The following is a 15,955-nucleotide window of genomic DNA, read 5'->3' on the forward strand; positions in this document are numbered from 1 at the left end:
GTTGTCAAACTTGGCGCTTGTTTCACTGCCGTAAACGAGCATCCCTAAGTTAATGGCACTTCGGGGTGTCAGCTCACGCTTCACCCGGGCCTCCACCCCACGAAATCGCTTCTAATCGTTCATCAATCTTTCTTTCTTCCAGGACTACAACGACGACATCCGGCAAGAGCAAATGTGGGAGATGCAAGTGTTGTCGAGTCAAAGGAACAGCAAGACGGACGATGCGAATGGGGGAGGGACACACGCTGAGGGCGGCGAAGACAGGCTGAGCGGTGGGGAGACGGGAGATCAACAGCCGAACAACGCCACCGCCGAATCCCAAAGCCCTCGAGATGATGAAGAACATCCTGCCATGAGAGGGATACAGACAGGTGAGCATCGTTTTTCAGCGATTCGAAGGGGTGATTTTATCGTTTAGGGTGACCGGGAGAAGGAATTGTTTCACGCGGTTAATGATTGAAATAATGTCGATGTTTGGGATAAGTACTTTTCTGCTTTGTGAGTTACTACATTTCATTATTTTCGAAAGTGATAATCTAATTACACCTTATTTAAGATAGAGTGATGCAAAGACTAAACAAACTGTCTTGTTATTGTTACTGAACAGTTTTAAATATGTCTCAGGAGCACGTAGAAATTAAGGTAGTTTAATTCGAAACTAGACATTTTTTTGACTTCATAACGCAAATCTTGTATTACGTACGAGGGTGCTATTTATATTTCAGGAATAGCATTTTTCATTGAAATTTACTTTATTCTTTTTCGAAATATTTCCGTTGATGGTTAAAACACGGTTGCATTCGTTCAAACAATTCATCATAGTTTTTCCATTCCTATTGCGACTCCTACAAAACATGGTTTTTGAACGCTTCAACTACTTCTTCGGCGCTCGTAAATCGTTGACCACGCAGTTCAGCTTTGATATTCGGAAACAAGAAAAAGTCATTGGGTACCAAATCAGGACTGTAGGGAGGATGAGTCATCAATTCGATGTTTTGACTGCTCAAACATTCACCTGTTTGATGAGATATGTGATTATTACGGTGGAGAATGATTCGTCTTCGGCGGTTAGTTTTACGAATTTCTCTGAAGACTTCCGGCAAACAAATTGTCGTGTACCACTCAGAATTGACCGTTCTACACTGCTCAAGCGGAACAGTAGCCACATGACCCATTCGGCCGAAGAAACAAACGTCTGTTTGCTTCGCTGTGTTTCTTCCACGAACAACTTTTGTTGGAATACCCACACCACCGTATAGAAGTAAACACAAGTGAATTCACTCCCGGTCGGCGTCTTTGATGTATTGGGTCGAGATTTTATTTTTTGTTGGCATGTGGTGGGGCGGGAAAGTGTAGGCTAAAAGCTATCATGCACCTCTACACGAGGTTCGATCAAAAAATATGTGACCATGATCTGACTTCATCATTGCTACGAGGAACTCACAATAAATATCTCATATGATTGTGAACTGTTCAGGAATTGATAAAAAATAAGACAAGGTGGTGAAATAAACGTATATTTTGTGAAGTAAGATGATACAATTCAATGCTAATCTATTCTGAAGGTTGTTCAGAATTATGAGTTTTTGATTTTTTTAACAATTTTTTTCAAATTTCTATTGGCGAATTTCAAAGTATAATAAATTCTTACCTTGTGCAAAGAGGAAATTAATGATCAGAAAAAAAATTATCACAAGGGTGAGAAATGTTGATTTTTGAAAACATTGTTTTGAGATGGTTGTCTATGCAATCAGTGGCACATAAATTATAAAAATGATAAGGAAATTATGTCCCCAGATCTAGATGAATGATACTTTGTAAAAATGAATCTGGAGGCATATATAAATTTCCGAACTGTTTGGCTTCTGTATCACTGTATGCCTTGAAATAACTATATACATTTGTTTCATTCAGTGTGATACTAGCCGCCGTTGCAAAATTTGTACATACTTTACATGAAAATTTTCCTAAACATTTTCCCAAAAGATATCCACAAGCATAACCCAAGCTGTCTATAATCATTTGTCACTACTCTCAAAGTTTTACCTATGGGGATTTTTTGGAACTTCCACAAGAATATTCACTCTATTTATGTCAGCAACGTGTTAGGAATCAGACGTAAAAAGGTAAGACCTCGTTAGTCCTTAGCTCGCACAAGTTTCTCAACTTCTGAGAGTTGTCGTTCGTATGAGGGCGACAGCTGATTAACGGAAAAACAGATTTTAAACAGATTTTTTTTAATGTAATATTCGATAGAATCTCACTAGTATCTTCTTTTAGACAGTTAGTTCCTTCTGCCTGTGTGAAATACTAAAGAGTAAATGTGTGAGTAAAATATTTTTTCTCATCAACAAAGAAATACGGCTGCTTTACAGTCACTTTGACATCTTTTCTGACAAGTATATAAGAATTAAAACCTGAATCTGAAATGATACCCCTCACTCTCAATCCAATTTTTGATAATTGCCTAAAACAACCTCAATCACAATACTTTTCATATCCAGTATCGATGTGGTAAAAAAGTCCCCAAGTTATTCGAATATACATTTGATACTTTGGTTTTGCAGAGATTTCAGTGGAAGTAATATTTTTCCTACATGTACATAGCCAAATCAAAAAATGTGGTTCCACAATTATTTTCCACAAGATTTCCAGTGGATCTCCGATTGTTTTGTAATTTTATATCATTACTTGTGAGTCATATACTATTCGTGAAGTTCAATTTCATCAAATTAATTTCATAAAAGAAAGTCTGCATATATATATATATATGGTCTATAACAATTTATTTTAATATTTTCGTTATATGTTCATTCCTTCAATCTCACATAAAGAATACTAGAAAAACATACATCTTTTCGTCAATTGGAAATCGAAAAAAAACTAATGCCGACATCACCCTGACAATTACAGTAATCCACAGCTCGACACTTGTTCATTTTGAAACTATACTCGAATTTTTCACAAATACAAAACCACCACAACGACTCACTCTGTAATAATATTCCATTCTTCAACTTGGCTCGCTTGGTAAACCCATCAGATTCAGTCGGTTGCGTTGTAGGTTGGCTGAACATAAAATTCGAGGTGGGGAATCTTGACCCAAATATGACGGAGAGTGAACTTACTTCTATACGGTGCCCACACAGTCGGTTGCTGTCTTGTTTCCGTCTCATGCGCATATATCCATGATTCGTCACCTGTAACAATTTCATTAACTTCTTTTGAAGCACCACGATCTAACTTTTTATCCACTTCCTTACGCCACTTTACGCAAGCCTGTTTTCAAGCGATTGATGAATTATGGGGTATCTATCCAACGACCTATTTTGGACGACTTTCACGGAATTCGCCGGCGACCAAACTACGACCACGATTGAATTCAGTATTCCAGCGACATACTGTGGTTTTTGATGGTGCTTCATCGCCATACAAAGAACTGAGTTCATCGACACATTTTTGGTTGAGATAATCCACATCGAAAGTTATGAAAAATAATCAAATAAAAACCTTCTATTTGAAATTTCCATATTTTTGGTCAAATTGATTTTCTTAACTCACTGTAAACAAAACAAATAACACTTGTACATCAAAACTTTATTATGATGTTGCCACATATTACCTAATGACATCATTGTTGTCAGTTCCCGAAATATAAATAGTCCCTCGTCGTAATAAAAACTATACTGATGTATTGATACATCAAAGCATTAACATACATGTCTCATCGGAGTAGGTTGTCTCAAAACAAATCAAAACTGTCTGTGCCATAATCGTAATTCAAACTTTCGGAAAGAAGCGTCTTTCCGCTATGAATTATACAAAACGCGCACGAGAAAAGCTGCAGGATTTCCATCTCTTCGTCTGTTCAAAACAAGAAGTGCTGAATGATTCATAGGGAGATCTGGTTCAGGAAATGTGTCTCTATACTCAGTTAGTTCCTCATGCTTTATTAACGCATGAAGACTTTGTGTTCTTGACTGGAAAATTTCATGTTCTACTCTGCTGATTATATTATCAACGGCATGTCACGAATTCGCAGACAGATGTCCCATTCAAATTATTTCTATTTGAAAGTTCATACTATTTCATATCGTTTTAAAAATTCTGGATGTACTTTAATATGCAGTTTCTAAAGTCTCAATTCAAGAGGAATTTTATTCGTTGGAATCAATGAATTATATAGAAGGCAGTTAGTTCTAATGAATCAATATAGTAAAAATAATTTTCATTGAAAGGCCACTGCAAATAATTTTTGAAGAGGAAGAAATCAATAATAACATGTAAATAGCAGGATAAATAAATTATGGTTAATTTTCATGATTTCCACCGACACTAAAACTCCTACTTGAAGAAATTAAATGCAATACACATACACATCAATTCACATAAGCTGAAACTTTCCGAGAAAATTTGGATTCTATATTTTCCACAGTGTTCGGTGGAAAAAATCACTTATCCGTGTTTCTATCATACTTTGGATTTTTCAAATCGAAATACGCAGTATATAATATTTCATTATCATGTTGAACCTGAAAAATACCTTCTTTTCAGTCTGAAATACCCCTGTCCTGAAAACAGTTGTTTCAAAATTATCAGTGGTATTCCTTTTAATTGAATTATCTCCTTCCAGATGGTATGAGAGACCATTAGCTTTACTTTGAAATAATCCGTCAGAAATTGCGAATCACTGAAAAAAATCGAAATTTACAAAAATTTTCAGTTGAAATACTGAAAAAATTTCAAATCTAATGCTGTTAATTGAAGTTTGTAAGTTATTGTGCCAAGAGTGACACTTCTTTTGTTATTTCCAAAACAATGATTCGAAAATAATTTCCTGTTTTTATTTTACACTGCTTCTTGATAGGAAAAAATACCGTTCAAGCGAAGCAATGCTTGAAAAAAGTTTCATAAGGACTCCGCTCCATCAGACGTCCAAATGAGGCAGCAATATCAGAAAACAAAAAAAATCAACAAAATCGTTTTTTTTGTTTTTTTTTCATTCATATTGTTAGTGAATACATTGATACTGTGTTACGGTACTAAATTTTGTTTAAGAGATTAGTTTGTTTTAAAAAGTTTATCACATTTTCGACTGCAGTGTATTCTCCTAAGATTTGCGCGATATTCTCTGGGATGTTATTGTCCTCTCTTTGTTGGTAATACAATGGACATTTTTGGAGAATGTATTTGAAAGTGATTTTTGTCTGGCAAATATCACAGTGTGGTTCTTCAGTTTTGTCTATGATATGCCCATGGGTAAGCCTTGTGTGTCCTATACGAAGTCTTGTGAGGATGACATGATGTTTCCTATTTCCATTGTTTTACTGACGACTTATTCTTCTTATTTTTTTTTTAAATTATTAAACCTTATATTAACATATTTCATTAACATATTAACATATTTCTACATCATTTATATATACATATTTATATTTATTTCAATTACATAGGTAGGTACAGCATCAATCCATCGATTTTGAAACGATTATGAGAAATCAAAGTTGAGAAGATATGTATACCCACGCACAGGATTTCCTGGATTTCCTTTGTGGGTTTCTTGAATTTGTTCAAAATAAATTAGGATCATTGTAACCAATGTATCGTATCAATGTGTTTTACATATTATTCGTGCCTGTAACAGTTTATTTTATGTCTTCGCCTGAATAAATTCATTATTATTATTATTATTACTTCATTTCCTTCAGCTTTGACCCATTGGTGTTCCATTTTTGTTGCCAACTATTTATCCGAAAGTTCCTCACAATTTTTTTGAAATCGGATTGGACAATTATGTTAATGCATGGGGGTGCTTCACTCTTTGTTGAATTTCTTGCAAGTAGGTAATTTTTTTCATTTCCCTCAATGCCGATATGTAATGGAATCCATAGGAAGATAATGTTCTGTTCACCCATTTGGAGTTGTTGGAGTTCTATTTTTATCATTCGAAGGATTGCATTATGAGGATAGATTTGGGAAAGGCTCATTATGGAGCTGAGAGAGTCAGTAAGGATAAGGAAGTTTGGTAATTTTTCATTTTTTGCAAATTCCAAGGCCGTCCATACAGCGTAGAGCCCTGCATTGAAAACACTGAATGTCGAGTTTGTAGGTGGCATTGTATTGGTTTGTTGAAAATGCTGCAGCTGTTCCTTCAGGAGTTTTGGATCTCTCAGTATATATACGTGAGTATGATGGCATTGTGTCAACAAAATCTTTTTGAAAGATCGGAGAGTGAAGTTGCGTAAGTTAGCTGACGATGGCAAAATTGCATGAAATGATCTTTGAATTGCTCCCACATGTACCATATTCACCAGATTTGGCTCCTCTCAAGAATTCGCTGGAATGTCAGTTTGCGTTGAAATTTCTAAAAATGTTGTGTTTGTTATTTCAACAGATATTCTCTCAAAATACCAATTGTCAAAGTATCGATGACGGAAGACAGGTAATTTCAGATTCATTCATTTGATATTTTTATGAGGAAAAATGAACTTCTCTGTTGAAATTCTCTTCTCACTTTGGTATCTCTAAGGAATAATGTGGATCAATCACTTTGCGTGTGCAATTGTAGCAGGTCCATCCAATTTCTTCAATCTAATCTATCATTATATTCGATATTTATCGTTCGACAAAGGGAAACTGATCAGTTTTGGAAAATTTTGTAGATGAAATAACTAATCTTTCCAGTGTTTTCAACACCAAATCTCTGGTATCAATTAGTTGCTAATGGATACAGTATTTTATGTACTCAGGGCCAAATTTATCTGAACGTTCATCCCCCCTAGGCTTAAACAAGCTAATGAGCCTGATGTCCTCTCCAACCATCAAATTAGGAAGATATTAGATGTGGAATGTCCAGATCCTGATGAGGCCAATTTTGTCTGAAAAGATGTGTGAAATATCGTATTTATTTAGAACTCCACAAAACTCTACCCAGACCACTCTGGTGAAATGATTGTTTCGATTATTAGCATGAAATTATATCCACCTTGATCTGAAACTTCAAAAAATCTTGGCAGAACAATGGCTGAAGGTTTTTATCCTTAGCCCAATGTGTCCTGTCAGTTCATATCACACTTGGATGATGGTCATTTGTTATCAGAGATTGATCAGTAGCTAAATCAGTGAGTACGATTATCAATATCCAAGCCATTCATCAAGATAGAATCATTGACGGGTAACAGTCCCTTCTATCTCGCTACTGTTATTCAAAATAAGGATTTCAAACCCAATAATTCCACATCACAATAGTATCAGTTCATTTCAAATCCTATTCTTTTACTTGAATGAAAAACTCTTCGAAAAAAATATGGTACACACCTGACACAAAAAAAACTCATTCATCATTTATATGAATGATACTCATAGGACTTGTGCATTCATCGATCACTTCAATTCCAGATTTCCCACAAAATTTCTCAGGGAGGTTATTCTACCAGTGGTTTCATTTTTCCTTTGTTTTGTTTGAAAAAATCGTGAGACAGTTCAGAGAACGACATTAAAAGGGCATGAAAGTAACACAAAGTGAAAGTGTGTTGATTTTGTACGCGGTAGAAGTGCTTAGCAAACAAAGGAAATGAAAAAGTCGGGACAAATAAAAGATTCGAAATGAAAATTTAAATTGTACTGTGAGTGTCATCCCAATTAGCGAATACCTCGTGCAGAATTCACCTCTTGTTTTCCGTACAGGCAATTATTTTTTTTTTTTGATAACAGAGTATTATTTAACAGTATTTGTCAGATATGGTTAGATTAAGAGATAGCATCTTGATGAACTACCTGCTTCAAACTTGTGTTACGATTATACGATATTTATGAAAACAGTATCAATAAAATATCATGAGCAGCAGTTTTCTGTGACTTACAAAGACTTCAACTTCCGTGTAGATCACGGAATACTGCTGAAAAAACTCTATCACTATGGCATTCGATAAATTACTCATAAAAGGTTCCGGAAATATCTCACAGAAAGAAGTCAGATTGTGAAAACCTCATCATCCACATCAAAAGGCGAAATTAGAAATGGTGAGTCACAAGGTTCAATACTGGGACCGATATTTCTCTTGTTATACATCAACAATTTAACGTCTATCGATATAGAAAGAAAATTCACCCTATTCGCCGATGATACTAACAAAATTATGGCGTAATAAGACTATATGTAATCTCCACGAGATTATGAGCTCAGAAATGAAAAAAATAAAAAACCGGTGAGACTCCAATCTACTGTCATTTAATATATTCAAAACAAACTTTGAATAATTTCGCTGCTTTATTGACAGTATACCAGCAAAGGACGCAGACAAGATGATTGAAAACAGACCTAGTTCTAAATTTTTGGGGGTAATAATTGACAGCAAACTTGAATTTGCCGATCGTATTGTAACCCTGAACAAAAGGGGTGTTTCACAGTGAGATTAACTTATAAGGGATTTGGTTCGTCTATCGCTATATCGGCTTATTTCTCACTGATTGATTCTCATTTGAGGTATGGAATTCCTTTCTGGGGAGTATGTTGAAAAACTCAATTGAAGACTGTTTTCATTATTCAGAAAAGAGCTGCAAGATGCATGTGCAAAGCCAAAAGTCGAGACTTCTGCAAACCCTCGTTTGCATTACTTGATATTTTGAGAGTCTTATTTTAAAAACAGTCTGTTAACAAAGAAACTGATATTTAGCGGCCACTCCAATAATTGTACCCTTTGTCGCGCTAACGATCTAAGATCACCCATCCCAGCCTTTACTCTAGTCAAAAACTCAGTGGTCCTAAAATATTTAATCATTCACCTGGCCATACTAAAATTTAAAATTTAAAGGATAAGAGTAAATTTCGAAAATCAATAAACGATTCATCATGTGGTGGATCCTATTATACTTTAGAAGAGTTCTATTGGGACACTTTTCTATGATTTATATTATCATCTGTATTTTTATTATAGGCAAAGTATAGTATACTGCATTTTCAATAATATGAAGAACCACACGTTAAAAGGTAAGACCTCGTTAGTCCTTAGCTCGCACAAGTTTCTCAACTTCTGAGAGTTGTCGTTCGTATGGGGGCGACAGCTGATTAACGGAAAAACAGATTTCAAACAGATTTTTTTAAACTTTTCTGGTATTGTTTCTTCCATGAATAATATCTCTTTTCAGTATCTGTAGTTATTGTACCTATGTGTTTGGATAAAATTATTAATGTATGTCTCTACCCTGTACTCTACATTTATGTATATGTGTGTTTATATGTATATATAGTTGTATGGTGATTGAAGGGAATTTGCAACTTTGTCAATAAAACCTGATGTTCTTTGGGCAATGAAACACATTATCATCAGTATCATAATACATGATGATAATTTTCACACTACGAACTTGATGATAAAGTTACAATGTTTCATTATCTTTTATATATCTTGAAGTATGTCAAAATCCGTGCTTTGCGAGCCAAAGACCAACGAGATCTCACCTTATAACGTGCGACTCCTAGCAGATTCAGCGATACACAGTGAATATCGAAAATCCCACAGCTGTGATCGAACCAACGTTCACATAGCGATGAATTGAATGAGTGGAAAGAACCACTCATGCTCGATTGATGATTTCTCCACAAACCTTCCACAGATAACGGTAATTTCATTTCGGAAGAAATATTGAAGAAAAATATTCAAAATCGACAGATAACCTCCAGAGCGAACATATTAGGTTGTTTCAAAAGTTTTATCCATTTTATGAGTCTAGTTCGAACTGTAAGATCTCAGTGAATACTCAATTCAATCGAAATAAGCGTCGTAAGGATCCAAAAGAAGAAGAAGAAACCAAAATTCGATTGCACGACGCGACGTGCAGAATGTTATGGTTTTGGCGGATGCGCTGCGCGGGTATCATTTTTTGGCGAAGGCAAAATTTACGTTCGAAACAAATATGGTACGGGGGAGTAAGCTGCCGAACGGAAGTTGAAAGGGAGGTATGTATCGTTTATTATTGTACTGCCCGCTCTAATATTAACGTACAGCTGAAGTTACTGAACCTAGAATTTCGAAATATGCAGGTAGGTTCTTTGTATAGCGTAAATAAGCATCAAGAAAGGGAATCCTAAGAGAGGAAATAGCGGTTCAAATATTTTATTGAATTTCATTAGTTTTGAAATTAGAAACCTGAAATTTTGGGTTGATAAAAAAATAATGTAACTATTTGTTCAAAATGGTCTGTCACGAAACTCAATGTGACAAGCCAAATTCTATGCGTTCGATTCTTCAGAAGGAGGTTCAAACATTCTACCATACTGCTAATTATCACAGTACGCTTCGCACTAATTTACGTTGAAGTTCTTTCACCAGCTTGTCAAGCGCTGGAAATTTCAAAGAACGCACAGCCGAAGCTATTGCCAGTACGAGAATCATGAAAAGGAATATTTTATAAACTACTTACGTCTACCGAAAATTAAACCCGTCCTTTGAAATCCCGAGTTATTATTCAACGTTACATTTTCTGATAGTATGAAAGAAAATCCCATTAGGGTTTCGGCGAGCTTTCCCACGAACTAGAATTCGGAAAACCGACCAACTTCTCTCTTGCCATTGTCTGGGTCCCTCATAATTTTCTGAAATGATGTTTTGTTCCAACTCACAACGTTTCCAATAATTCAAAAATGAATTATATCAGTTATTATCTGGTAGTCTCTGACAAAGAACGTGGAAAATACGTGGAAATTAATGGCGTTACTGGAAAATAACTGTGATTTTTTCATATCAGAGGCGGGCATCATTCTGTTCGAAGGGATGATAAATGCCAAAGTGCGAAGGTAAGTATCTTAAAAAATGAAGGATCGTGAGAAATTTGCAGACTGATAAAACAGATGAAGATATTTTTTGAATGGCATTTTTTGTGGGGAAGTCAATGGTTTTCGCTGCTTATCTGGGTTTTTAACAAAACAAAGCTGAATCAGCTAAATATTATTATAGAATCGTTAACCTTTTTGGTGAATCCATCATTTCCAAACGGCATCTTCCCATCGCGGCTGAAGGTGGGTAGAGTAACTCCAGTTCAAAAAAATAAAAAATTATCAACTTTAAAAATTTTTAGACCAGTTACTATTCCTTCAACTCTCTCGAAGATTTTTGAGTATGCATTCACGGGTTTTATCTTTTCTCAGAAACAGAATGCAGTGTGTCTCACCCAAATTTGACAAAGGTGATGTTTATTCGTCTTCAACATCACTCAGTCCAATTGGGAGTACCCCAAGGATGTATACTTGGGCCACTCTCATTTCTATTGTATATCAATTGTAGTAAATCCGGAACGGTCTGAATAAAATACTATCCAAAATGCTAACCACCTGTTTTTCAAAATAAAAAAAAATAAGCATTCAACCCAGGAAAACTATCTCGCAAAACAAAATACCGCCCTTGATCGACCTTCAAGAGAACCCTTCAGACTCTAAGTTTTCGAACTTCCTCAAAAATCACGCTACTTATTTTCCGAAAAACTTTCGCACCACTCTGAGGTATCACTGATCCCTCAGAACTCTCTGTCTTTTCCCCTTTCAAAATCCAGGAAGAAATCACGGATTCATCGTCCCCCCGTCTCTCAAACCGTTTTTTTCTAACAGTCGCCCACATGTAACGGAGGTCATCAAAAAAAAAGCCTATTTAGCTGAATTGACAAAACATTCAATGCTGGGAAATCGATATGCCCACATTTACATCTTGAGCTACGTGACAAATATATCTGACTGTGCATCTTTTCAAAACACGCCGATGAATATAAACACTCTCGATCCCTCGGCCATAATTTCACATTGTATGCGAGACAGATCCGGCGTTTAATAAAATCTGAATTGAAGAAATCTGTCTCTTTCCGAAATCAGAATATATTACTATACATTGTTTTCGCTAGGTATTCCACAATAATATAGACAGGAAATAAGATATTCTGCCAAAGCGACTAATGAATTAACACGAAAATGCGAATATTCTCTGGTTATAGTTTCAAACAGTTTCAATTGTTACTACCTGTTTTTCAATATGAAAAAAACTCAGGAAATCCGCTTTCCCAACTGTCAGAATGAAACCGATGATATTCAGGTGATTGTTAATGACACTATTTGGAGAAACACCCATGATGTTGTTAAATTCCTAGGCATTCAAATGGACCAGAGTCTTTCTTGGAATAATCACTGTGATCAACTAGTTTCAAAATTAAGTTCATCAACCTATCTTTCCAATAACTTGAGAAATGTTCTCAACATAAACCAACTTATGGCTGATTATCATGCCCAGGTCGAATCCAGGTTGCGCTATGGTGTATGTCTGTGGGGCAACTCTGCAATGAGCAAAAACGTATTTATTCAACAAAAAGCTAACCTACGCTGTTTGTTTTACGTTTCTCGCTAGTATTCATGCAGAAACATTTTCATTACACATGAAATTTTGACTCTGGTTGGATTATATATTTATGAGTTGTTTTCACTAACAGAGATGACTTTATTCTCAACAGTGATATTCATGATGAAAACACTCGGCAAAAGCAAATGATACACGTTAGAGCGGCCAAGTATAAGATAACTTAAAGTGCACCAAAACGTATAGGACATAGAATTTACAACTGTTCTTCTTCTTCTTTTTCCATTAATGGCTTCAGCTGCCAGGGCTATCCAGCCAGGAGTTCCAGGATCATGTTGCTTCTACAGGTGGAGCCCACACTAAAGTGGATCTGAGTTGGACCCAATTAGCAAAGAAATTGAAGTCGATATGCAGCATTTCGTTGTTTGAAAAAAATCAAATCGTTTCGGTTAGAAAGGTGTTTTTATACTCTTGACGAGTTTTTAAATACAACAATGTGATTTGCTACTGTGTATAGTTATCATGTTCTTTCTTGTATGTATATTTTGTTTTGTTCTTTTATTAATAATGAATATTTCCTATACCTTTTTTGTCATTTCAAGGAAATAAACGACTTCAATTGAATTTGAATTTTAGTTGAGAATTTATTGAAGTATAATGAAGGGTGAACTGAAAAGTTAACCCCAAAGTTATGGTAAGTAATATAAATCACTGAAGAGGCAATGAATTAAGATTATTTGAAGAGTTTTGTCAGTTTCAGTGGCGATATTTATTCTTCTGTATCATTTGAATGGTCAATAAAAATACTTATTATCAATACTATTTGCTGCTCAATTAGTGTTTTCTGAGAAAACTGATGATCTCAGTTATGTAAATTTAAAGAAATACCTTCAAGTAATTATGCTGAAATATTAAATTTGGCGTGTTTAAAATAAGATAATATAAACAACAATATATTTCACTTATCGATGTCACCACCAATTTCATTTGTACAGTATTAATACATTGAATACTGAAAATCCAATATTTTCTTGAAACTAATTAAATTAAGGACTATATTCATTAAACATTTCCTTCTTCACTAGCATCATCAACCACCTTATGAAGCGAAAGAGATTTATAGGGTAATAACTAGCGCCTGAGCTGTATTATAATCGGTTATAATTATGATTAATTAATATTTTATTACATAATTAATTCTCTCTCGTCGGACCGTAAAATAAATTATGTCATTTCTCACGCTGAGATTAAACGAGATAAAAAGGAGACTTAGGTGGATTATATTATGCGGAGAATCTGCATCCACATCAACAGTCCTTTTGTTTTTGATAACAAAAGACAAAGTCACTGTTAGTCAGGATGTCAGACGTTAACAGTTTAACTTGTTCGAGAAGTTGGTAGATGGGCGATGTCCTTGTGGAATACTAACAATACTATAACAACCATCAGAAGTCGAAACTTGTGTGTGATGAGGATTGGCGAGATCTTACCTTTTTACATTGGCGGATTCATAGGGGGGATTAAGGCTGCACGATAAAGCAACATGAATGTTCATCGAGAAATAACAGAGAAAATTGACCCAAACAGGATTGTCGATGAATTCGCCAAATTGAAAAAAAAAGTTACATTTCATTATATGAAGTAAACATTCCGTAAAAACTATGAACTCCTTAAAACTATTATGAAACATAGTCTCATCATTTCTTTTATAATATTCATTTATATCAGTGTTTATATTATTTACTTTATTTTATTCTTTGTTGTTCCATGTTATGGTCATACAAAGTAAATTTGTGTTCATGTACATCATAATAATTTTACTCACAAGCTCAATCCTTATGGCATGTATGTGTAAACAATTATAAAGATAAAACCTTCAGTAATTACATACAAATATTTTGAAATATTGCCCAATTCACGCGTGAAAGTAGGGAAAATCATATATTATATTATTATGAGTAATTGATAAAGTTATCATTTAGTCAGCCCCCCTTTAAAATTGGCTGGATCCGCTTATGCCTTCTAATTGGCGATTAATATCACGTTAATGGATTATTACCACAAACTAAATCATATTACATGTCGTATTGAAATTGTACCTTTCTGTTTATGGGATGTATCGCTAAAGACTACTTGATGATCCTTATGTATATTTATTGAAAGCTTTCATTTACTTTCACCTGTTTCTCATGTTTCAGTGTCTGTAACCACTTCCCAGTGTCTGATTAAGTTGAAATTCAACAGACGGTTCTCGTAATAATGCACGATCACTTGCCATTTTCAATCCAATATGGCGGACGTTATGATCTATTACCAAAATGACGTCATTGTCCAATTTGGCGACGGCCGAAGATAATGGACTAGTTATTTTTCATGCACTCTCATTGAACGACTGATAAACGGGTTCAAGTGGAAAAAATTCAAAATTGTGGAGAAGAAGATGGCCAACATACCAATTTTGAAGAATTCTAGCTTGGCAAAAGTTAGAGGTAGTTTGGTGGTGCTCGAACAATTTAGGGATCGACCATGCAACAACTACGCAAAAAATGAAATAATTTTTTTAAGGACAAAGCACTACGGAAAACCCTTGAGGCGCTCTGAAAGCGGTACCTGTACGACAGTAGCGATTCACGTTAGATTTGAATAGCTGGAGATAAAGTTCATTTCGAAATACGTACTCAGGAAGTTTGTTCGACATAAACACAGTTCTCCGAACGAAAGAGTTATTAAACAGTGAAGTTCGAGGTGTACTGAATTGAACCTCAAAACGATGAGCAGCCACAGTCCGTCGCTTATTTCTGATATGTATCGCTCTTGATGGAATCAACTGTGCCAAGTCACTTGAACACCTTCCGTGAAAGTATCTATAAGTATCAAAAGTTGCTGAGGTGTGTACAGTTTTTTGGTTTGGAACAATGTTCCAAGCTTTTGAGAAGCAGCCTGTGCAATTCCAGCGAAATGATAGTGCCAAGACATATTGGTGTCCATTTTAACCCCCAACAAACTTATCAACGCAGAAAGCAGAATTGTCTGACCTGACATTATTATATCCTGTTCGGAGACATTTATCATTTCCGAGGAAACCGATGCCTGGGTTTTCGTGGCATTGAATTGAACCTGGTTGCTTTCACCCCAATTCAAAATCACCACTAAAAGCTAATTAAAATATGCAATGTCCTGCTGCCGGTGAATGACGAGACAAGTGTGCTGTCGTCAGCAAAGCAATATATTGGATTCTTGGTTTCTCCAATAAGTCGTTGATGTACAATAAAAAGAGGGTTGGAGACAATATGGATCCCTGGAGAACACCAGCGTTGATGATAAAATTATTCGATATCCATCGACGGCCACTTACATTGAATGTTCTTTCAGAAAGTCTGGAGAGCTGTACACATAAATAATCCGACAAACCATAGCATCGAAGTTTGGCCAGCAAACCCTCATACGGTCAAAGGCTTTAGAAATATCAAGCACAACAGCTCTTGATTCTCCATGTTCCTCGATTGCATTATTCCAAATATGGCTCACATACGATGGAAGGTCGCCTGTTGATTTTTGTTTCCGAAAGCCATATTGATGATCGCTCAAGACGTTGAAGCCTTCCAAATATTTAAGGATAT

General features: G+C 35.4%; 1 protein-coding gene across 1 annotated transcript in view; it reads left to right on the forward strand.

Moving 5' to 3' along the window:
- Window positions 1-15,955, forward strand: part of LOC111506736 (uncharacterized) — a 465,508-nt gene that overhangs the window by 442,554 nt on the left and 6,999 nt on the right. Inside the window, exon 6 of the mRNA XM_074179732.1 lies at window positions 143-371. Coding sequence (XP_074035833.1) covers window positions 143-371 — 229 coding nt within the window. The remainder of the gene's footprint in view (window positions 1-142; window positions 372-15,955) is intronic.

Source organism: Leptinotarsa decemlineata, unplaced genomic scaffold, assembly GCF_025532065.1.
Source record: "Leptinotarsa decemlineata unplaced genomic scaffold, Ldec_3_MD MMD2_tig00026282_RagTag_RagTag, whole genome shotgun sequence".
Taxonomy (NCBI): Eukaryota; Metazoa; Arthropoda; class Insecta; order Coleoptera; family Chrysomelidae; genus Leptinotarsa; species Leptinotarsa decemlineata.